Genomic DNA, 25,594 nt, shown 5'->3' with positions numbered 1-25,594 from the left:
TTTTCACTCACAAAGCCATCTAAGAAGTTACAAAGCTGTTCCAGCCCACTGCTTTTAGCTTGGTTAGCACCACTGATGCCTACATCACCATTGGCAGTTTCAAAATGTGCATGAGAATCACAGTGTGCTTCGCCATGCATCCAGCCATAGATCCTTCCTCAAGAGCATTTCCCCACAGCCAGCAAAGATGGCTCCTTCTGAATACAGGGATTTGGGGATAGTGGGCTGGTAGAATAGAAGTAAAATGATGGAAGAAGGAATGCAGAACACTTTATAGGTACGAGCTATAGCTCTCCTTTGCACAGTCCAAACATAAATGCCACTGTTGTTCAGGCTCATCTCAAGGGCCTCTTCTACTGTAGACCTTTCCTTGACATGGTTAGCATGATGTGTTCGATTAAGCCATCCCATTTTCTGACCGAAATTCCTACTCTTAATGGTTTTTCATGCACTGTGCCTACTGGTACTCCTTATTCCTATTTTGTGATATGCTATGTGACACAATAACAGTAAAGTACACTTATTCTCCCATTACTTGCACTGACCTGTTGTTTATGGAGAAAGAGCCATCAATACAAGGGACTAAGTTCCTTTCTAGTCTGCCCCTGCTCAGTGAGGGATCTGAAAATACAAGGGCTCAAACTATTACACTGCTGCCCACCCAACCCCCTCACCCCACCTGAGCGTAATAATGAAGCAGAGATGTAATGAGGCCAGTGTTATCCCGGTGTGAAGAAATGTTGCTATCTAAAAAACTGAAAATGGTTAAATGAGATAATTGTTCAATTTGTGGGAAGCTACATCCAAGGCTCTTTCATTGCTTGGGACCACAGCCTCTTCCCACATGCACCTATTGAGTCCCTGAGATTGTTATCACAGGGTCTTCTTAGAGCACCTTCAGTGGAGGAGATGTGGTGAGTGGTTACAAGTGAAAGAGCCTTTATGCAGACTCGTTTGGTGTCTACTTGAACATCGTTTCAGTGCCAGGCAAAGACCTTCTCATTTTGCCAAGCCTTTGATATTTTGTTGTAGCTTATAAATCAGTCTTAGCTCTCATATTTTATTCTCTGCTCTTTGTTTCTAGCTTAATTTGAACTTTGTTTTATTGCTGTCTCACATTTCATTACTCTTTATAACCTTGCCTATCATTTTTTTGTTTTTATTCTGAAAGCCACACTAATAAGCTTTTATTATTGGGTAGCCAATAAGTATTGAAAATAAATATAACTATTAGGGGAAATTTTAGAGGCTTACTTAAATATTTATGCAGTGATGTTACATGTTTCTCCTTATTTTTGACATTTCAAGTGAGGGGGGAATGTAGTCAAATTTTTCATTTAAAATCTCCAGGCAACAAGGTGGATTGGGCCCATAGGCTTTCCTGATTCAGGATATGGAGAGCCCTTCCTCAAAGCCCTGCTATCCCTTGGGAGAAAAAGAATCCCTGCTGTTGTCTTCAATCATGAATTGGAGATACGTGCAAGGATCCAGTTTTGCACATTGCTTGTCAAACCAATTTGGAGAACTGCTCTGTCCATGTAGTCCAACTGCACACCACTGACCAATGTAGTTGCAACAGTGGGTGGCATACAAAGCTGGGGACTGAAGCTGGGGACTAAGCCAAATACTTTGCACCATGCAGAAAGAGGTACAAGACTCCTTCCTTTTTCAAGGTGAGAAACCAAAGTCTGCAAAGGGGAAATGCATGATGTCAGGAAGATGATAGGGTTCCAGGGATGTGGTCTTGTCCCTGATGTTATCATCTGGCCTATCAAGTTGGTCCAGAAGGAACCAGCCTATGGATTCATCTAAGTTCAACTCCCCTCCTTTAAACACCATAAAAAAGAGACCAGTTGGATCAGGCCAATGGTCCAATAGTTCAAAATCTTTCTTGCTACAATGGTCAGCTGGATGCCGCTGGAAAGTTCAAGAGTATTGCTTAAAGGCAATAGCTTTCTTCTGCTCTAACTTCCTAAGCAATTGGTACTTGGTGGCATACAGCTCTTGAATATGACAGTTTCATTTAACTTTCCTGGAGGATAACTCTATCTATTGATACAGCTGTCCTCCAGGAATTTTGTCTAATATTTTTAAAGCTGTCTGAGCCACATATCTAGCTAATACGGTGTTAACCAGTTGCTAAAATACCTATTAGATACATTATCCTCTTATAAACAGCTTTTCACCATTCTGATTAATTATATGAGTGAAAGGAAGGGTTCTGAAAAATGTGGGAGATTAGGGTTTCACTGTAGGTAGACTCATATCTGAGATATCCTAAGGAATGGTAGCTGCAGCTGCTCAGTTCCAGTGAGGAAACTAAAAATTTTCATTCACAGAAATAGTATTGCTAAGTAGTCTGCCTCTAAATAAATGTGGATCTCGGCGAGAGAGACAAATCAGGCCAGAAGACCCCAAATTTAATCCCTGGCACCTCCAATTAAAGGATTTGGGATTGTAAGGCTAGGAAAGAAATGACTTTGCTAGAGCTCCTAGGCACAGATCAATGGGACAGATGACTGCCACTCCATTTATCCTAAGCCCTGTTGGCAAGAACCAGGCAGGGCAGGAAGACAGAAATGTTTTTATGTCATATTCCTGTGGATGCATCCAGCTACTTATCTTCATGAGAATGGGAACAAGTACGACGATGCTTCGGGATCCAGCAGATGGGTCCTCTCCTCCTTGTGTCCACATGGCCCCTTTCCTCTCCCTGTCTTCTTCTGATGCTATGACACTTTGGTAAAGGAAGCCACCATGGAGCTTTCTATGGTTGTTGGGAGGGACTGAGAAATCCAGGTGTGAATTTCCTCCCCTGTGGCTATACCTTGGTCTACTGCCATGGAAAATCCCAGTATCTTATGGATTCTTGTACACTGTCTAAGGAGAATAGGATTGCTCTCTAGATGCTTTCCCATTTAATGGGTATGATAATGGATATTAAAAATGTAAACAGCAGACACAGAAATGGAAGCCGATATATTACCAAAAGTGAATGGGCTTTTCCATGAAAAATATGAACTTCTAAGGAGTGATCTTCAACAGGACTGCAATAAGGATTAAAAAAATAAATTATACCAAACCATAATGAGTGATCAGAATCAATATAAAACAATCTCCTGTTGTTTGCAAAGAAGCCAGCTGTATGAATTCTGGCTATATCCCTGGTAAATGGTATCTATTATAAACTTGTTATGAGTATAAATACTGCACCTCTTTTCAAGGAAGTCAAGGTAGCTAACATAATTCTCCTCTCAATCTTATCCTCACAACACCCCTGTGAGATAGGCTGAGTTGAGAGTCTGTGACTGGCCCTTATTAATGTTTCAAGAAAGGGGTGTGTTTAAAGGTATTACTATACACCACTCAAGGATTAATCCACTCCCCATTTTCAGCAGAGGACAACTGATATGTGTTCATTGCTTACATTTGAGTTGGCTCTTTTTGATTGAATGGGAAGAAGTGGACTTTCACACAAACTGGTCAAATTGTACCAAGCGCTTTGCTTTGCAATTATGTATTTCAGTAAATTGTTTCCTATTTTACTCATATATTATATTTTAATATATTAGATATTGCATTTGTAGTTTTGGTTAATTTAGATCATGTTATCATTCTTTAATATTTGCATTGCACTGAAGTTGATAGTTCAGGGACAGAGAGGACACAACCAACAGCTCACATAGCCTAGCGCAGTGGTGGCAAACCTATGGCACATGTGCCACACTGGGCACGCAGAGCCCTCTCTGTCGGCATGCAAGCCAAGTCGCCCCAGCATCGCCCCAGCAGCTAAGCATCAGATAACAGCACACATAGGGGCCATGCCCATGCTCGGAAAGGAGTAGCGGTGCCAGGCGATGACGTCACGAGCCACGACTCATTAGCTGCAACTCACCTGAGATTTCACATGGCTGGTCAGTGCACTGCCAAGGATATATATATACAGTATATATTTGTTTGGAATAGCTGTGAGTTGTTTTTTCTAAAATAAAACCTCATTTTTCAGGTTTTATTGCAATGTTGGCACATTGCAATAAATAAGTGGGTTTTGTGCAGTTTGGGCACTCAGTCTCTAAAGGGTTCACCATCTCTGGGTTAGGGTTAGAAAAACGAGGTGTCCTGGCATGATTTTGATGGTTTGAGTGTGTTTAGAATGGGCAGAAATGATGAGCTGTGCAGCAAAAGCTACTCAAGGAAGGCTTTTTCAAAATCGTCCTCTTTTCAATGGAACATTAGCCCTATATTAGGGTTAGGGGTGTGCACCAGGTTAGGGTTAGAGTTAGAAAAATGAGGTGTCCTGGCATGGTTTTGATGCTTGGAATGTTTTTAGAATGGGCAGAAATTATGCTCTCTAAAAGGTTCGCCATCACTGGCCTAGAGCTACTCTCATTCTTGATCCAGTAATTCTGTTCTGAAATGAGAATGCGGCAGAAACGCCCTGCTCAAAATAAAAGTACCACATGGCACAAAAAAAGCCATAATTCCTGCCAAAAAGGTAGGACAATCAGGTAGTGGGATGAATGGTTGGTAAACCTGTCACGCATTACTGGATGGTACTGGATGGTATCACTGGATGGTACGCACAGCATTTATCCTCCACGAAAGGAAAGGAAAGGAAAGGAAAGGAAAGGAAAGGAAAGGAAAGGAAAGGAAAGGGTCCTGTGCTCTGCTGATATAAATATCTATCCACATGTATTGCCATCCATATGCATGACTCAGAACTGTTTCTATATTTAAATCGTATCTTTAATATGCTGTGGAAGAGGAAACCAGCACTTTCTTCAGGTACTATATCTGATGGTTTGCTATCTGAACAGGACAGAGGAAAGCCTCAGGAGTTCAGTGACAATGAACCAGGTTTCTATGTCACCAATATAAAAAATCCAGCACAAAACAATGTGCTAAAGTTTTATCAAAACATACCTGACAGACATATCTGCTAAATATTACTATTGGACTGTATCCTATTTTGGCACCAGGACTAGTGCATTACATTGTGTTACTGAAGGTGCCTCTAGCACAACACCAACAGCCTTTGCTTTCCACTACTGACATTGTGGTAGAATTAATACATTCACAACATAATTTACTTCAGTGCTAGAGCCAAACAGGATACTCTCCCCCTCTGTCCCGACATTCACAAATGCTAATGTTTTATGGATAATATTTTCAAATGGCCTTTCTACTAAAACAATGTAGTTTCTGAAAGTCTGGGTTTATTCATTTGTCTGCATTTCAGATCTTCCTAATCTTCATCTCCCTCACTGCCCACCTCATTTTGGGGATCCTCTCTCCATGGTTCATATTGTTCTACAGGGATTTCATAACATTAAATGAAAATGACAGATTTTCTTGTGCCCTGCTAATGAACTTGAATAATACTCTCATCACACTTGAAAGGAATCAGACACCCTCTGGTGGCTCTTCTGAGAACTAGAAGCCATGCTGCTGCTTCTCTTTGATTAATTCCTGGAAGAGAGCCTTTAGGAAATAGAGCCAAAAAGCACATCTACAGTTTCACATAGTCCAAAATATCTAATAGTTTTGATGCAATACTGTGACTTGTATGTGCAATTTTTAAAGAATTGACACAACATTTCTGGACAAGTACAGAAAGAAACCCCTAATGCTTGAAGTGCTATCCTTTTCATTTTCACCAGGAACTCTATGGTTCAAGCAGGAAACTTTTATACAAGCCTGGAGCTGCCAAGAAAGCTGTTAAGACTTTGCAACCATCATAGAGGCAAAGAAGATGCAAAATGTAATTGTTCCTCTTCAACTGTTTTCTGCATCTGGGGAAAACATATAAATGGGAAATATGTAAATGCCAGCCTGAATGTCACAGCATGACACTTTTTTAAAGCTAGATTTTTTAAAAAATGAATAAAGAGGCAAGGAACCTCTTTGAGCCTTCTGTTTGATTGCCCAAATTAACCTTGTTTTGAATTCCTTGAGTTCAGGCAACGTTCATTCTTTCTAATTGCGCATTCTGTAGGCTTGTGTCCTTGTGACTCTTTCTAGCATGTGACTCTTTCTCCTGTCTACTCTGAGTACCCCATTTTCCAGTTTCATTTGGTCCAGATAGAGCATTGTAGCTCATATAAGTCAGAGAAAAAGACTGACCCACTGGCAACATGCCCCATAGAGTTCAAAGCCAGGTTCCATACATAACACAGAACAACCTGCCAGTTCCATAATGCCATTCTTCTGCTTGGTAGGGGACTGAATTTCTGTGTGAGTTATTAGTCCTGAGCTTTAGCCAGCTGGCAGTCCAGCACATCTGGAGGCTAAGGGGAAGCTAAACTAAAAAAAGTGACAGAGTAAATTATTTTTATATTCTAATTGCACCTAAATGGGATAAATATTTCCCATCTGAGCAAGAGGAACCACCCTCCAACAACATCTTAGACTTGTCTGGATTGAAACAGTTTCTTAGCCCTCGTCCAGTTTATTTTGTCTTCAGGCACCAATTTACTACACCCATAGCCTAACCTGCTGAAGGTAAAAAGGAAAAAATAAAGCTATATGCCATCAATGCACCCCAAAATTCCAGATGACCAAACTCTGTGGATTCATGAAGAAGTTTAACAGCATAGAGACTAAGACCAACCCTTGTTGAATCCCATACTGGAGAATCAATGTGGTCAAACAGAAATCTCCAGGCACAACCTTCGAGATTCAGTCTTTCAAACAGGAGCAGAATGAACTCAGAGCAGTATGCCCACTCCCACCTCAGACAGCTGCCTCAACATGATCCCCCAGTCATGTTATCAAAGGCCTTTGAGAGATCTAGACATGTCAACAGGGTCACAACTTCCATATGTCTCTCCCAACACAGAACATCATACAGAGAAACCAAGGCTATCACCAAGCCTGGCCTGAATCCAGGCTGAAATTGATCCAGATAATCTGTTCCATTCGAGAACAGCTTGAGCCAGTAGGCCATCACCTGCTAGAGCATCTTGTCAAGACAAAAACTGTCACTGGTACAGCCCTTACTGTGAGTAACCACACCTCCATGTTAAACTCAGAACCACTTTGGGATCAATTTTCTTACTCAAAACTGGAGCTCAAGCTGAGGCTGGGGCTGGGAGCCTGAACATACTTCCCGTGGAGTAAGCACCATCAACCCTAATGATTCTTCTCAGAAACTTTTCTTGGGATTGCATTATATGTCAATTGATTTTATTAAAGATACCTGCCATAACCAAATCCAAAAGGGATGGAGAGAGCTAAACAGAATCACTGCTCTACTGCTGGCAGAACTGCACACAAGAAGAAGGAGAGGAAAGAGGTGGCATGAGGAGTTTAGCTACTGGAAATAAAGAACAGGCAGCCACTTCTATAATGAAACTTACCATTGTGGGCCTGTTGTGTCATCCTGACCCAAATCCAGAGTTCCTGCACAATAAGAGTAGTTTTCTAAAACCACAGAGAGAATCAACAGCCTAGTCTACGGTTTCCTTGCTTCACTGTGGCTTCACCAATATCTGGGCTTCACCTCAAACTCCACTCAAGATTGCCATTTCACCACTGTTGCCCTGGAAACACCACAAAGCCCCCTGGCAAGAGCTGCTGCACAAGTGGCCACTTCTAGACTAAATCTCTAGGGTCTTCCAAGGATGTGTGACAAGTCCATTTTGACGATGGGAATCTTTTGAATTCCCAGATACTGGTGTGCTTTGTCATAGTCATGAGTCCAAGTTCATGGTGGGTCCAGTATTCCCCATATACTGCACAAGCTTTTGTTCATGCTGCCTGTGACATGAAAGAACCAACCTTTTGGTCGGTTACACAACCTTTGTCCTGCATATGTTCACAGACTTTCTTTTGACTCAGCTCACTTTCTAAAACAGGCCCAAACCCAAGAGTAAGTTCATGAATGCTAGAGAGATGAGGTTCCATGGAGTCTCATCACAACCCTCTCGTCCTCAGCACCCTAGCAACAGATGCTTCATTGCTTGTTTTATTTCCATTGGCTGAGCATCTGTGTATCTGCCTGTTACTTCTGGAAAAATACAGCATGGATTCAAACAGGTAACATTTATGAAGCTTGAAAGAACACACCATTTGCCTCCATGCAGGGCACACACCATAAAAATATCATTTAAATGAGATTAAAAAGCACTTAGAAACCAATGCAATGGCTCCAGAGACTGTGGCTGGGTATATGTTTTCCTTGTTTGAGCCTTGTTTCAAAGATGTGTAAATAATAAGATAACCTGCATGGATGAGCATATAGAAAATGAGACAGCTAATAGACCTATATGACTTTCTTTAATGGTGTAGCAAAGCACAAAATATATTAATACATTGATTCATACAAATGCTACACATGTAGGAAAATGCTTCAAACTTTTTCAAAACATACACAGTATTAGCAAGTGAGGACCACCTCCTCTAAAGATGATTCAAATTTCTTTACTCTTCCCTTCACTTTTCCACCAACAATTCAAATGAAAGTGACAAATTGATCCAAGTTTTATATTGTTCCCCCACTTGTGCTGTTAATCAGTACATAATTATCAGTGTATCTTTGAACAGTTAATTTTGACTAAAGAAGAGCATGCATACAAGCCTTGAACAGCTCGGGGAGGAGTTACCCAAAGAACCACCTTTGCCCATAGCAAGCTGAGTGCATGTCTGAGAGCAGCTGCTCAAACCCTGCTCACTGTGTCATCAGAAACAACAATCGGGCTTCTTTAAGTGGGATTTTTCAGCTGTCATCCAATGGTTGCAGAACACAATGCCAACCGGCTTGCATAAGAGTCATTTGTTACAGGCCTTTAAAGGAGTTTTAAAAATACACTTATTTTCTGAAGCCTCTTCTTATGATAGGTTTTAAGGGATGTTGAATCACGTTGGTTTCAGCTACTGTTTCAGTATTCCTTAGAACTTCATGTTTTACTGAATGGTATGTTTCAGCTTTTAATTGGGACTGGGACTCAGAAGATCAGGGTTCCAGTCCCCACACAGCCATTGGGTGACTCTGAGCCAGTCACAGCCTCTCAGCCCAACCTACCTCACAGGGTTGTTTTATTTATTTTTATTTATTTAGACAACTTATATGCCGCCTCATCGCATGAGCCTTGGGGCGGCTTACAATCATTAAAATCCCATATAAAATACAAAAAAAATCATCAAATAAATAAAATACATAAAATAAAATAGTGGAAACAGCCTGGTCAATTTAAAATCAACAAGTAAACCATTAACAGTTAAAACAGCGTTTAAATAAAAAGGTCTTGGCCTGGGGCCGAAAAACTATTGTTGGTATGAAGATAAGACTGAGAGAAGGAGGAGAATTATGTAAGCTGCTGGAGTTCTATAAAAGGGGGGGAAAGCAGGATATGAATATAATAAATAAATAAGTGGCTTTATTAAAGACGGACTTGATAATTTATTGTTTTAGTATTGTGTTTATATCAGTTTTTGGAAGCTGCCTTGGGAAATTTTTCCCTCTAAATAGAGAATAAAAATAAACATTAAGGGAAACCACTGAACTAATAAATCAATTCAAAGCACAATCCTACAGTCCCTGGAGACCATCCCAAGGACCATAGGATTTTGCCTGATTCCCTCTTCACATGTCAAAGACACTGCTACAAGGGGGAACGTCAAGATCTGATCCCTCCGCTCACAACCACCACAAAAACAAAAACAAAAGCAGTGCCTACTTTCCAAGGTCACAAAAGCAGCTTTGGATGACCTAACAGAATAAAAAGGGAGTGTTCTGATGTGCAGGGATGGAAGAGAAAGGATGGACCAGGATATACCAAAATCATATAGTCTCCACAGCCCTGGCTTTGCAACCGCTCTAGAAAGGTCCAGAGACACATCTAGGAAAAAATTAAAAATAGATCAAAGAGGCAAAAACTGTCTGTCTCAGTTTCCAGCAGCTCAGCAAGGCATAAGATCCTTAGAAGTCTCTGAGATCAGAGGCTTTCTTCTAACCCTAAACTGACTTTAAAACATGTTGAGGAAGGAGCACTGCAATCCTATACTAACTTTATGCAAGATGACTTTCAGTCATGCAACAGGAGTTTTCTTTCCATTTTCCCTACATGCTCCCACATCCTGGCCCCAATTTTCTGTGAAGAATCTCCCAACACTTGATAACAGATTTGTAGGGTGTGTGGCAAAATGCAAAGAAGAGGGATAATTCATTCTCTATTGGTTCTGTTTCACCACTGGAAGGAAATTGTTAGATACAACCCAAAGTAAAATTAAATAAAAATAAATCACAGATCAAACTTCACACACTGCACCTCCTCCAACATCTAAAAAACAAAATTTTCACCAAGTACTGCATAATTAAATAATGCTAAATATAAGCATGAAATTGTAACTGTGAAAAGATTATATATACACATTTATTTATTTATTTAGGATTGGATTATATGACTGTTTTTATCATTATGGGCACAATTCTATGCATGTTTATAGGGGGCTGAGGAATGATAGGAACTGTAAGGATTTTTTTTCTGTCTAAATATTGGTAAGATTGTGTCCTATACAGTTATTTTATATATATATAGCTTTACATAATCTGCTCAGAGAACCTTGCTATTTGAGCAGATTAAAAATTACAAATAAAACATGGTGAGAAAGTAAAGATTTTATATCTAAAATATAAATATAGAATATATCTAAAATAACTAAATTATTTTAAATTGTACATCATGTATCACATATGTATCCAAAATGGCCTTCAGTACTTATAATCCAATAAACAAATTGGTTTTATGTTGGTTTTATCTTATCTTAAACTTTAAAATGTTTATATTTCATTTCACCATGTTATATTTATTTTTTTAATGGCTGTGCAAAACTGCCCCAAATGATTTTCTATTGAGTAGAATAGAAATGTAACAAACAAACAAACAAATCTAAGGAGCAAGCTGCAGAACTATTGCTCAAGATGTGGATTCCAGAATGATACCATGGTCAAAATTAAAGAAAGATACAGAGAAGAAGAAAAGAAACAACAAGGCCACACATGCAAGGCCTTAAGTTACCAAGGCCTTAAGTTACCAAGCAGAAGTAGCCATGGCAATTTCAGTCCCATATAGAAACAAAGCTCAGAAATCCATTACAGAGTTTAAAGCATTTTCTTCTGATTGCATACATGTGCATGTGTATATGAGCCCCCACAAGTCCCTTATTAGGCTCCTAATAGTACACATACCAGATGTTTGCACAAAAAAGAGAAGCTTTTCAGTAATGACAGTATTTCCTCTCTCCCTCCTCCCCAACCTGGTTGTGGGCTCTCCCAATGCAGACACACAGTCAGATGTTTTCTCGTTTGAAGTTTAACACTGGAACTAAGCAGGAATTTCGGTGTAAAACAACATCCAAGGGTCATTCAAATTCCACCAAGGCTTTCCTTTGCAGAACAAAAAGAAAGCCTACACACTGAATGTTAATGAGGTGGCAAGCAAAGGTAAAACATTTCCCTTCAGAGAATTTAAAAACATACGAATAAAAGAACAGCCATGCTGGATCAGAGCAAGGGTTCAGCTAGTCCAGCATTCTGTTCAAACAGTGACCAACCAGCTTCACATGGGAAATCCACCAGCAAGACAGGAGTGCAACAAGACCCACCCATCCATGTTCCCCATAAATGGCTGTACTTAGGAATACTGCCTCCGATGCGAGAGGTAACATATAACCATCAGGACTAGTAGCCATTCATAGCTTTAAACGCCATTGATTTGTCTGGTCCCCTTTTAAAGCTATACAGATAGGTCATGACCACTACATCTTGTAAAGTAAATTTAAAGGCTAATTATGCATAGCGTGAAGTAATACTTCCTTTTATGTGTCCTGCATCTCCCGCCAATAAGCTTCATGGCATGACCTTGGTTTCTAGTATTTTAAGAGTAAGAAAAAAATGTATCCCTATCTATTTATCCAAACCACAGAGAATTTTGGATTCTCTGTCATCTCTCACCTTGTCTTCCTTCCTTCCTTCCTTCCTTCCTTCCTTCCTTCCTTCCTTCCTTCATTCATTTGCTAAACAATCCCAGATATTGTAAGCTTTTATCATAGGAGTGTTGCTCCAACCTTTTCCTCATTTTTGTTGCCTTTTCTGCACTTTTTCCATTTCAATCATGTCATTTTTCAGATGCAGCAACCAAAGATGTGCACAATATTCTAAGAGTGGTCACACCTAAGATTTGTATAAGGGGAGTTGTTGGCAGTTTTATTTTCAATTCCTTCCCTAATTTTGTCTAGCATGGATGTGCCCTTTTCATAGCAGCTGTGCACTGGGTTGACATTTTCATCAAGGTGTCCATCACAACCCCAAGATCTGTTTCTTGATCAGTCACTACTAGCTCAGATCCCATCAGCTGAAGTTGTTGTTTTTGTTGTTTGCCACAGCATGCCTTAATTTACACATGCTACACTGAACTGCATTTGTCATCCTGATGCTTGTTCTGCTAGCTTGGGAAGATCCTTTTGGAAATTGATGCCCAACTTCCAAGTGTACCTCACAATCCCTTTTTGTTTTAAATACCATAAATAATGTGGTATTCTCAGCAAACCTTGCCACTTCACTTATAAATGAGAAGCACTGGTCCCATTAAAGATCCTTCTTGGACCCAAATTTAAAAGGTTAGTGAGGAAGAACTTACTCTTTTTCACCATGGCTTGTCCTTCTATATGCTTACTAGTTTTGCCTTTAATAATGCCTTCAGACAATTTGCATAGAAAAGGCATTAAACTAATTGGCATACAATTTTTCCAATATCCCAGATGGTTTTTCAAAACTGATGTTACACTGGCCATCCTCCAGTCCTCTTATACAGTGGATAACCTTAGAAAAATGTTATAAAAGTAGCAATTTCCTATTTGAGTTCTTTAAGAACTCTAAGATGGATACCATCTGGGCTTGGCAATTTGTTAACTTTCCATTTGACAGTAAGGTTGAGAACAACTTCTTTCATCACCACTGGTGCTTCAGTTCTTCCAAGCCCATTCAGTTCTTCTCAAAATCCTCTTGTATCTGCATCTCTCATTGCCTGCTTGCATCTCTTTTTTTTCTCTCATTTGGACAAGACTTCCATTTTCTGAAGCAGGCTTTCTTTTCTCTGCTATTGTCCTTGATCCTGCTCGTTAATCATGCCAATGAGCTCTTAGACTTGGTACTACCTTTCCCAGCCTATGGGAAACATACTCTCTGAGATCCTATTATTGTGGTTCTATGTAATCTCCAAGCATGCTATTGGTATTTAACCTTCTTGGCTCCACCTTTCAACCTTTCTTTTACAAGTACTCTAATTTTAAGGAAATTCTTGCTTTCAAAGTCAGCTGTGATTTTGTTGGACTTTCTTGCCATTTTTCTACTTAAATATATAGATTAAATTTGATAGCATTATAATCATTCTTTCCAAGTTGTTCAACAAAATTTACATTTCATGTTAGCTCCTGGGTGACACCACTTAGGATTAAATCCAAGGTTACCTCCCTTTTGTTCTAGGGCATGGTCATTTAGGGCATCAAGAAATGTCATGACTGAATATACATGTATCCAGTTGTCCATTATTACATTTCCTTGTTTAGGGGACAATAACATATACCTTGTACTAAGTTAGTTTTAGAGCCCGTTATTGTTATCTACAATACTTCTGTGGAAGAGTCTGTGTCTTTTAGGCCTCTAGTCTGCTTGGTACTAAGTCCTTCGCTTGGCCCAGCTGCTGTTGCAGCCAATCTGTCAGAAGGCCTAATTAGAAAAGCAAGGTGAATGCAACTGAACTCGTCTCCTAGCTTCCAACAAGTGGAAATTTCAGTTGGTTGAACCCTGGGAGCGAGGCTTTCTATTTAGGGGTAGGCATACTATGGATCACTGGAGGGAAGAAGGGACAAGGAGTAAGTGATTTGGGAAGGGTTATGGTTCAGGCTCCCCTGTGGACTCAAGCGGCTGACAGTGGGTATCCAATTTAGAAAATGATATGATGCAAGGGCTAAATCCATTTTCCTGTGTTTTCTAAGATGAAATAATAATCTGAAAGTTCAGCTTGTTGTGCCTACAATAACATGCAGATGAACAGCTGATTAAGGAAGACTGCAGTCATATGATCAAATAAGAGACAATGAAGTGCTATCTGTGAACTGATCCCAACACAAGCACCAAGCAAGGGGCTGGAAGAGACCCTGAGATCACCTAGTTTGGCCCCATGACTTAACACATGTCCTCCACATATTAATTCTCTTAATTGTTAAATCTCATCCTCCAAGTTATGCATTAAAAACATAAGTGAACAATATGATCAATGGCAGAGCAAAAGAATTAAAAATTAGTAAAACCTATCAAGATGGCTTGCTTGTGCTAGTTAGCCAAGCCACATGAAAGGCAGGCAGGCAGGCAGTCAAAATTAGTATGGCTAGCAGCCTGAGTTTCCAAGCATTCAATTAAGCAGTAGTTTGTGTTGGTAATATTGTGTAATAGGCAAAAATAAGAGGCCAGACAACTTTCTACAGGATATAAGTTAATGCTCTGTTTATCAGCAGTGTTCAAAGAAAGATAACAGAAATGAGTTCAGGTATGCAAATACAACAGACAAGTCTGTAGAACATCAGGCTGTAGATGCAACAGCACAACTGAATTCAAAGGGTTAACACAGCAAACACTCATCTCAGATGTTTTGCAGGCTTTTTTGATGAATGAATCTTTTGTTGCATAAACAAAGATTCCTTTACCATTGGGAAATCTCAAGTCATTGCCCCATTGTACTCCTCATACTCTATGGGAGCAATTAAAGCATGTAGATAAGCCAGAATATTTTACAACCACGCAGACTTTTATTTAACAACAACAAAAAATCTGTACAAGTGGATGCAATGAAAGATACTTTATAAAGTTCTCAGACTGCTCTGTGTCAGTGTGGTCAGACTCTTTTTTTCCTTAGTAGGAATCCCAGCTGTGATGTATGACTCAACCACAGCTTTGATTTGATTACCAACAAAAAGAAATGTGGAACAGTCACACATAATTGGCCCCAGCACTTGGGAAGAAAACCATGAGCAACTATTATTTCACAGTGTTGTCTGATAATTTTCCGAAAATCTGTCTTCAAACATTAATCCCAGGACAGGATCTTGCAAACAATTCATACTTCAGAGGTGTGAATGCAACACTGTTCCTTATAAGCAGTCACTACTTGAAAACTACTCATCACCCACCAAGCATTTGGAAGCCTTCATGGATTATACGGGAAGTTCAGGAGGCCACAACTTTAGATTCTGTTTCACCAGGAGCATGTCAGATAATGAATAGGAAAGAATAAAATCCATTTTCTTATGTTTTAAGGCTAAGATTCCTTTGAAATCTGACATGGGAGTGAATTGCAGTGAATTGAATGGGATTTATGTCTGATTCAAGATGCTTAGGCTTGGGGGGAAAGGAGAGGGAAAACAGGGCCAGATGGAGAGTATTGTAAGCTTACAGTTCAGAGAAAACTTCAGAGATAAAATTTCTCAAGCTGCTGCTTCCTCCTATACACGGGATTGTAAAGATCGCCAGTCAAACCATTTTGTTTAATTATTTTAGCGAGGAACAGACCAGAGGCAGAACAGCACAATCATACTGCAAACCAGGCACCTGCACACTTGCTTGCTTCATTCTTCCCTGAGTGCCTCACGTTTCCTATATCCATTCCCAGTAAACTGGTATGGGAGCAAAATAAACCTGTACTTTTTCCCCTCTGCAGTAGCCACACAAATTCTTCTGATCACCAAAGCTTTTCTCCCAACAGAAAATCAGTTTCTCTCAATTAATCCAGACCTAATAAACATATCACTGCTTGATCACACTGGTGTATTAAAATATAAGAAACTTTCACAAATGTACAGATTTCCAAAACAAATGCATAGCATAGCATTTGATTTGGATGGCAGCCAACCAAGAAAAAGGAAGTGTCATATGTTCATAATAAACTTCCTAAATGAAGGACGGTCTCCTAAGAGCCACAAATAAGCTTCTATTTAAAGAATTGTCTTTTCTACTTCCTCCTGGTCACTGCAGCCACCAAGTCCCATATGGACCCTCAAAATGTTGACTCTGAGGAACAATGAGATTTGGAGAAGTGCAGCTGTGCAGGGGAGATGGTGGAAACCAGGAGCCCACAGAAAAAGACTGGAAGTGCTTTTCATTTGTGTGAACAAACCTTTGGATCAAACGTAGGTTCTTTGAAGACCAAAACAAAAACAAAAATTGAGCACACATTATAGCCCAGGCTAGGAATGCACAACCTTGGACCTTCAAGGCCTTTACTACAGTGCCTCAAGGGTGTCCACAGCCCTCCAAGAGTGCATCCACATGCGTATACTCTTCTGCATCCATATACTCTTCACTTTGACATATGCTGCACTCACCATTCCCCAGAGACTCCCATACAGATCACTCCGTTAATAGCAAGGGTAGGGTTGTATCTATCAGGATTGCTGGTGCATATGCTCTTCAGCATACAGTGTCACAGGTAATGCTTGGGCCCCAAACTGTCCACCCTCATCTAAGCCATTCATCAGAGTTCCTGTTTCTACTGACTGCCTGCAACATCAAAACCTGGGTGGAGGGCATATTGTCAGCTAACTGGCAGGTCACAGGATGACAAGTAAGCATAGTCAGTCTGCTGAACTGACGCAGTAGAGATATGTGACGAATCTTAAGGAACTGAAATTGGATGGATTTTCTTGACTCAGCCTCACAGGCTCTCTGGAATTCAGTACTGGATTGCATTAATTCTGTACTAATGGCAGTGCAATCAGATGTAAGTCAAGCAGGCATGCCCACTTCCATTTTTTAATCTGTCTTTGATTTGCAAAACTTTTTAAAAAAAAATCTGGCAGAAATGCATAAAAGTCAGACCTCCACTCTACCATTTGTGCAAATGTATGCAAATTGTGTGCAACTTGAATATTTTTCATAATTTGTACCACTTGTGGAGTGGTGGCCCAATTTTCCACAAATCAGAAAACAACTAGTGACCAAGGTGGAGTGTGTACAATATGCAGTGAGGACACTGCCATATTTTTCGATGTTAAATGCTTCAGTAACAACTGCAACAACCCAAATCTATTGAGTTGGCCTCAGTTTGTGTAAATTTTAAAAAATGCACTAGGAATATGCAATTTTCACAAATTTGTTCAAATATTTCAAGCATCTTCATGGAAGCCAAAGCCAAAAACCCGATGTGGCCTGCTACTGGACATGGCAGTATGGATTGGAAATGTGTTAAAAGTCTGTCAAGTTCAAACAGAATGTATTTGAGTGCTGCACGTCCCTAACTTCAAGGCCATTTTACAACAGGAATTTGAGACTGAATCTGCCAGCTCCAGAGGTACCACTCATTCCACTGGCCCATGCATATTCTTTAAAACTCCGTAACAATTAAACTGGCAACTTCCCAACATTACATTAAAGAAAGAGAGAAGGGATGTATAATGTTCACAGAAAACTAAAAAAAAAAAAACATCCAAATAAATTTGAAAAATAGAAGAGTAGAAAGGTATTTTTCTAGCTGAAGATCAGATGATGCAGTTTATTATTGGGTAGGTACTGACGGTATTGATATTAGTGCTCGTGTTGTTATTTTGGTCTCACCCACGATGCTGACTTGCTGGCACTAGATAATTCATCATGACACGCTTGCTTCAGTCTTCACAGTTTCATTTTCACCTCCACCTCCACAAAAAGAATAATCACCAGCTAAATTTTATCAGTGATTATTCATGACAGAACTAGACATAATACAGTATTTAATATTACTTTGTTTAATGATCCTTTTCACTAAAAATGGAGTACCAGCTGAAATGGGACAAGTGATAGGATTTTAATATATATTCTGCATTTCCCTCACCTGTTTGTCAGGAGGCTAGGTGTTAAATGGGAAAACAACATGATGACAAGAATTACCCTCTCCTTACCGTTGTTCTATTTTCTATTGCAGCCTTCCAAAGCTGATTTCCATTTACTTTTGTTAAATGCGAGGTAAAGAAGAAAACATAAGAACTCTGCGTCATATCTAGTTTGGCCTCAGTCATCCATCTAATCCAAAGGCAGCAGTACTTAATAGGTTGAGTGACTATTTTTATCTCTGTACATTTGGTAGTCAGTGTCTCTTTTAAACTGCGCAATCAGCTTAGATCTCAGCATTGCACTGATCTCGCTTAACTTTCAGCTGCCTTGAGAATGATAGGTCTTATACTGCTAATCATTGAGCCATCCTGTAGAATCTGTTTCAGAGATTGCCTAATATAAGAATGTATTCCCTTCACCTGTGTGCTTTAAAAATAAAAGGGCAAGTCCTAAAATAGTCTCTTCTATGTACTATCAGAAGCCTTAGTATATTCAATATTTCAAAGCCCTGGCTCTATTTACATTATTGCACGCATCTATACACCACCTTTCTATAAAATATCTAAAGCAGCTTGCAACAGTAAAACAATACACAATAATAATAAAAACCCATACACAACCTAAAATTGGTAACATTGTTCCAAATGTTGCCAGGGAGATCCAGTTCTGAGACCCTTGCTGGAAAGTCTTAATGCTACAACTCCTGTTTCACTCCAATTTTTCACCTCCAGCTTGGCAGCTGGGAAAAGAGCAGATAGCATCTGTCCATGAACTGGCTTTGTCCCAGGGGCTTCTAATTTTATGGAAAGTATGTTTAAACAGTCCCTTCCCACCGTTTTTATACAAATCTATCTTGTGTCTCACAATGTCTATGTAAGGAAGTCAGTGTTGGTTTCCCTTGTAGGGCAAATTCTCTTTTCCCCCACACCCAACAAACCTGTATTCCTATCATATCTGGCTCAAAATGCACCATTCATTCAGACAGGCTCTCATTTTTAAGTTAGCTGTTGTGTGTATTTATCATTCAGGCATCTAGCTTTTTTAATTCTCTATCCAGCTTTATCCACAAGGGACAACCTATCAGTAATCTACACAGACAGCTTCTGTTAGAAATAGAAAACACTGGTTGCTCTTGAGCTTGATTATCTGAAGTAGGTGGTATTCCAAAACATAACTGACTGTGGATCCTTGGCATGCTCATCAGCCAAGTACAAATGATAAGTATCACAAATATACTTGAAACAGAATACATTTTCCTTTTTAAGATATCACAATTTTAATTGAAATCAACTGGGTCGGTGCCTTGTTCATGGTACATTCCAGTGCAGTTTCTCCCATGCTTTACGGCAGGTGAGCACAACCTTTGGCCCAGAGCCAAAAGTGGTCCCCCAAGGGGCCCTACTGTTCCCACATCGCCAATTTCCCCACCTTCTTCTCCAGACCTCCTTGTACCAATTACTCTTTCCCTCTTGCATTAATTAAAGAACTGTTTGTACCAGAATGACTGGAATGGTGTGTGCATGCATGAGCACATGTTTGTATATGCAGTGCCCAGCCCCCCAACATCACATGTGAGCAGCAGAACTGAAAATATTGTACATCCCCCTTTATGGCATGGCAGAACTGCGCTGGGGAGAACAGGATGGCAAGAGCACCAATGGAAGCAAGCCCATTCTGAGGTTTGGGCTCACATCAGATAGAACCTTCAGAGCAGTGTGGTCCCCTTTAAAGCCACCCAAGCATCCATGGTGTATTCCTAGTGAACATGGCCAAGGGTTTTCTCCAACAGCTCCCTACAATGAGTGAAAATCAGAGACACACTGAGAAGCAGCCAGGCATGAACATTGCCTTCCACACTGCCACACTAGGAAGGGGGAAACAGGGACTGCAGCTTCTGCAACAGTCTCTTGACAAACTACATCCCTCCTCTTCTTCCATATAACATATTCACTCCACAGCCAAAATGGACTTCTGGTAAACATGTAAACAACTAATCCTCAGGATAAATGCAAATTCTTTCAAAATGTCTCTGTTCAATTATGAAAAATTGAATATGAGAGCCAGTGTAGTGTAGTGGTTAAGAGCATGGGACTGGGACTCAGACGATCTGGGTTCTAATCCCTGCTCAGCCATGGAGCCAACTGGGTGACTTTGGGCCAGTCACAGACTCTCAGCCCAACCTACCTCACAGGGTTGCTGTTGTTGTGGGGATTAAGATAGAGGAGGAGAATGATATAAACTGCCTTGAGCCCTTTGTAGGAAAAAGGCAGGATATGAATCAAATCAATCAATCAATCAATAAAAATATAAATAATAGGTGCTTTTTCATCCATGACTGTTGTTTGTATTTTTCATAAATGAGAACAGCCATTTTGAAAGAATTTGCATTTTGATCCTGTCATTTACTTACATACAACAATTTATTTTGTCATTAAACATTAGAAATGAATGCTAGGTGTCTAGCCTGCAAACAGTTGCTCAGCCAGGTAATGAAGATGGTTTTGGCAGCCGGCCAAGTCTGTATCATTCACAACTTTCCAGACCAAGACCATTGGTTGAGGCAATGAGGGTTGGGTTTAACATATGAGGAAGGAGAGGGAGAAATATGAAGACAAGAAAGACAGGTGTCAAAGAGAGGCACAATTTGATCAAATGGGCCTGAATTCACAGACTTGCCAGCATCAGACCACAAAAAGATGGCCTGGAACTGCAGTTAATCAGATCCAAGAATATTTATACAGGGCTCTCAGCCACCTAAAAGATGGGCAGAGAGCCATTCAGAGGTTGAGAAATGACTAAAGAACCAGGAAAAATGAGAAATGACTATTTCCCAGGCTTTGTATGCCTCTGGTTCTTGATTTAAGAACACATTTTTTAAAATCTGGATGTGCGTGATATATAACAACCAGACATCTAATAACAAATTTATGTTTTTACTTTAAAGCTTATATTATTAAATACTAACATTTCAAAAGCTAGTGAATACAAAATACATTTACATCTCCCAATATTTCAGGGAGAATAAATGTTTCAGATCTGAAGTGATAGGTCAGCAATGACTGTGAACCTACTTTTGTATTTCCCCGTTTTGAACAGTCCAAATCTTATGCATGCCAACCCTTCTATAGCCAGAGGATAGTCTCTACAACTCTTCTACACTTGCCCTTGATTCAAGGCTAGTACTCTTCCCCAAATCCAAGTTCACCTTGACATATGAAAGGAACTCAGAACTAAATGCTTAGGATCAGTTTATGCAACCATCAGAATTTTGTGGAAGTCTCTGTGGTCTGTGTCGCTTCAGACTGCAAAGAGACTGCATATACAAATGCTCTGCCATAGGACTGTGGAAGGAAAGAAGCTCCTTGTGTGACCAAAAACAGCATTAATGGTAGCAACTTACTTTGCTGGAAGCACAGGCAGGCATCCAACTGTACAATTCTGTACCGGCAATCTGGAATGCTAAACATCTACAAAAACCATTATCTTTTGGTTCTGATCATATAAACTGGCCCTCAACCTAAACTCATGAGATAAAAGTAGAGCTCAACCCATAACCAAGCAAATACCTCCTTTAAATTCAGTCCTATTGTAATGCTTTCCTTACTGGTCTGAGATTGGGGAATGAATTCAGAAGAATAGTTATTTGTTTTCCTCACTTCTAAAATTAAACTCAAACAAAACTGTTTGATGTTCAGTTTTCTTCCTCTGCTTCCAGTTTCCAGCTGACACTGGCTGCTTCCAAATGAGGTTTTTATTATGCAATCACTCTGTCCCATTCACAAACTTTTACAGGGGGTCTGATGCCTTCCAAGTATAGCCCTACTGACTTTTCACAACACTACCTCCATCTGTTTTCTTGGTAGAAAAAAACGTGCTAAGGAATGAAAGATGAATACCTACATGATGTCTTTTATTTGCCAGGCTAGGAACACTCCATCTGGGAGCATCTAGTAAAACAAGAACAGCCAAGGAGAGAGAACCTGTCTAACAGTTTCAGCCTAATCCTTCAGATTAGACTCTGTGTAGCTAGTTCTACATGAAACTTTTTCATGGTTGTTTGAACTTCATTCCCTCTGTTATTACCCTACATGACTTATGAAAAACACTACATACAAGAAGGAATTAATATATGATGGTGAAGTATTTATTTCAAATACTTTTTAAGAAATGTTTTACATACATTAAGCCTTCCATGGCCCCAATGAACTTCTAAAGCAAATACTAATCCTCTGAGAACTAACAGGGCACTACCTTGAAATACATCCTTTTCTAGAATTGTCCAAAGCACTTTCAAAGTATGCATATACATACACATGCATGCTTTTTAGGAATTTGCAATTGACAGCAGCTCTGTAGAAAAGTTAGACCAGGCAGAGAATGACAAAACAATTCTATCAAGCATTTGAATATATGCAAACTGATGCACCAAGTTACATCAACTGCATCAATTAATGCAAATCCCTGCTAGGTACACCTGTCTCTTAACAACCTTTCTCTCCCTGTATATGGAAATATGTACATGTGCGAGAAGATATTAAAAGAAGAGAGCGAGAGAGAGAGAGAGCACCATGGATGTGTTACAGTCTTACTTCAAAACTTTCATCTCTAGGTATAGCTGAAGCCTACTTACAAAAATTGAAAGTGTATAACAATATGTTTATCAAAATGCTTTTCATATGAGTAAATATGGTGTAATAGAAGGTATCAGTGGATATAGCTGTTCTATTACTTCAAAAGCTAACAGATACTCAACGTTCATAGTCCTATTACACACACAAACACACACACATACTTCCCATAGCCATGTGGTTACCGTTAGAATCTTAATAGAATTTTGCTGCGCTCTACTCTCTGCAGCAGACACATTCATTTTAGGCAATTTAATGGACGTCAGTGGAAACCACATTCATTAGTTTCCGAATCACATAGCTAGACATTACCTTTGCCCATGACACAGTCTATCAAAATAAGAAGAAAGCTTAAGAAGAAGTAAAGAAATAGAACAGTAGACTAGGGTTGGGATTTAGTTATGAAACATGATAATGTTCAAGGACAGTATGAACTGTGCAAATCAAATGTGTTGCCCATATAAAATCTACAATCTACATATCTACAATCTACACAGGTTTTTTATGCCAAATGAAGGTATACGGACTTTTTGATTATCATAATAAATGTCTCAATTCAGTCACTGAAATCTCCCTTTGGTCTCCTTTTGCTAATACTGCAGCTGAAGCCACTTGCAAATGGCATTTTCTTTCTACCTATTCCCAGTGCTGTTTACTCATGATCAAATCCAGGCTGAGCCAGTAACCAAGGAAAGCACCATATCAGAGTCATCTTATCTTCATGATACAAAAACACATAACAGCATAAGCAATGAAAAGTCACATCCACACCTCTGCACTATCCGGTCTTCAGCAATGCACTACTGATTCTGAGACATGCTTCCATTTCTGTAGACAGACACACAAAATTCTAGTTTGGATAATCCTAACTGCAGTATGCTGTTTTGCATAGTGCAGACTACAATCTGCATCCTTCAATAACATATTGACCTACTTTGCACATGGTGACAATCCAGAGTACTGTGTGAGGATGGGCCTTCATTGAAGAGAATCCATGGTAGTTATTTGGATGTGAACTCCGGGTTGTTTCTAGCTGTGCCTTATTTCAGGGTTTGCACATAATGACAGCCTGTGAGTCAACAATGACCCATAATTCAGTGACAGTCACTCTTATTGTCATTACATACAAATCTGGTCATTGACTATAGTGTTTGTGCATGTCAGATGGTGCTTATGTCTGTTAAATGATACACTTCCTTTGCAACAGTGTCCTTCAGTAAAGGTCTGTGATCTTATCTCATGTGACCGCTTCAACTATGAGCAATGGCTAGCTATTATTATTGGCAGACACTCCCACCATGGAGTTTACTAGTTCTTTGATGGGAAAAAGTTAATTGCTTATGCTGTCAGAATGAAGGATATATGTTTTGGAGATGGAGGATGAGAAGAGCTGAATTCATCATGTGGAAACAATTCTCTGTCAAATACAGTATTTTGTGCGTTCGGTGGGGCAGGCAGTGTGTGTGTTACACATGTTTCATATGAGATGAGTAGAATGGTTTAGTGATGCAGTGCTTGGTGCATGCATGTGTGCGAAACTGTCTGCAGTTCCATCTCTTTTTACTAGCATGTTATGTCTGCACAGAAATCTGGAAAGTATAGAATGATAAATGGAGGTTTGGGCAATGTTTGGCTATTGCTCTGCATTATGCAGCTATTACACTGTTATAGGTGTCTGTAAGGCACATTAGGTCTGCAGGCTCAGCAAGGGACGTTCAGAAGTAACAACATACATATTGTGTCTCTATTATGTATGCCCAGAATATACTATCAAAGTAAGCATGCCTGTTCAATATGCATAACAGGATCTGCCTCATTTTTGCAAGCCTGGCTGGCAATAGGAAGTTGTGCATTTTTACGGCAAACAACGAGTATGAACCAAATGTGGTCATTTGGGGATTTATTTGCCAAAAAGAGTGCAGCAAGATGAAGACACAGAGGAGAAGAGAAGCTCTTCTGGTGTCAATAAGCTTGAATGACAGAGCAGTGTGTCTGAAGCAGCTCGTCCCCATACAGTTGTGCATGGCAGCCTGAGTTTGTCCTCCATCCCCAAACGCAGCTGATGAAGTGGACTCTGGCCACAAAACGCCAATGTACCAAACGTGTTAGCCTTTAAAGTGACACAAGACTCTTTGCCACTCAAACCAAATGACTTGCAGCCATGCACCCCACACGGATGGCAATGTGGCTTCTTCCAAGCAGGTGTAATGAAGATCGTAGCCTCGCGGCGTGCAAGTGCAAGCGAGTAAGCGGGCGTGCAAGTGTAAGCAAGCGTATGTGAGGAGGGGGCGAAGAGGGTTCCGTGCCTCCAGCTGCTGCAGCCTGAGGTGCAAGTGCCCCGCAGAGGGCGTTTCCTGCCCTCGTGTACCTCCCCAGGGTCGTCAGAGCGCACCCACCTGCCGAAGGCGTGCCTGGCTGGCTTGGGGCGACGTCCCGCCTCCGGGAGCCCCGGGGGAGGTGGGGGAAGCCATCTTCGGAGCCTCGGAGCCTTCCCCTGTCACTCGCGCCTCTTGTCCAGTCCCGCCGTGCTGTCGTCTGGGAGCCGCCAGCGCCGTCTGCAGCTGCCGGTTCTAAGCTGGCCGGAACCAACGGGAGGCAGGCGCGGGGCTGCCCATGCCCGAGAAATCCCCTTGTCTCTCTCTCTCTCTCCGTCCCGCTCGCAAGCGCCCTCCTTTCCAGCAAGCGAGAAGAGCTTGCCTCGCGGACGGCCAAAAAATGCTCCGCCAGCCGCCTCCGACCCTGCAGAGGGCTGTACGGCGCTGCAAAGGGCGTGGGAGCGCAGGAAGGGCACGCGGCCGCCCGCTCAAGGAATGACCTTCCCCGGGCAAGTCGGAGGCGCTGCTGCTATCCTGCGGCGGGAGCAGCGCCGCTTCTTCCTCGGCTCCTCCTCGCCTCCGCTCCGCTCCGCTCTTGCCCGACTTGGTGCAGCGGCGGCGTCTACCCGCCGCCCGTGTGTATATATGTGCGCGCGCGCGCGCGCTGCTCGGGGGCGGGAGTGGCGGGGTGGGGGAAGCGAGCGCGAGGGAGGCTGGAGCGGCCGCGCTGGGATTATTCTAGTAGCCCCTCTCCGTCGGCAAGCAGGCACCGGCGCTTGCACAAGCGAGGA

The 25,594-nt window shown here is 40.8% G+C and overlaps 1 protein-coding gene across 2 annotated transcripts in view; it reads right to left on the bottom strand.

The window, feature by feature from the left end:
* Positions 1-25,375, bottom strand: part of ANK2 (ankyrin 2) — a 347,388-nt gene extending 322,013 nt beyond the window's left edge. For both annotated transcript variants that reach the window (XM_044429261.1, XM_044429248.1), the window contains exon 1: positions 24,885-25,375. Coding sequence is in view for 1 of the 2 variants with exons in the window: in XM_044429248.1 (XP_044285183.1) it covers positions 24,885-24,959 (75 nt within the window). In the remaining variant the exon portion in view is untranslated. The remainder of the gene's footprint in view (positions 1-24,884) is intronic.
* Between the last annotated feature and the right edge of the window lie 219 nt (positions 25,376-25,594).

Source organism: Varanus komodoensis, unplaced genomic scaffold, assembly GCF_004798865.1.
Source record: "Varanus komodoensis strain SLA01 unplaced genomic scaffold, ASM479886v1 scaffold2, whole genome shotgun sequence".
In the NCBI taxonomy this organism is placed as follows: domain Eukaryota; kingdom Metazoa; phylum Chordata; class Lepidosauria; order Squamata; family Varanidae; genus Varanus; species Varanus komodoensis.
This window is presented reverse-complemented; position numbering and strand designations above follow the sequence as displayed.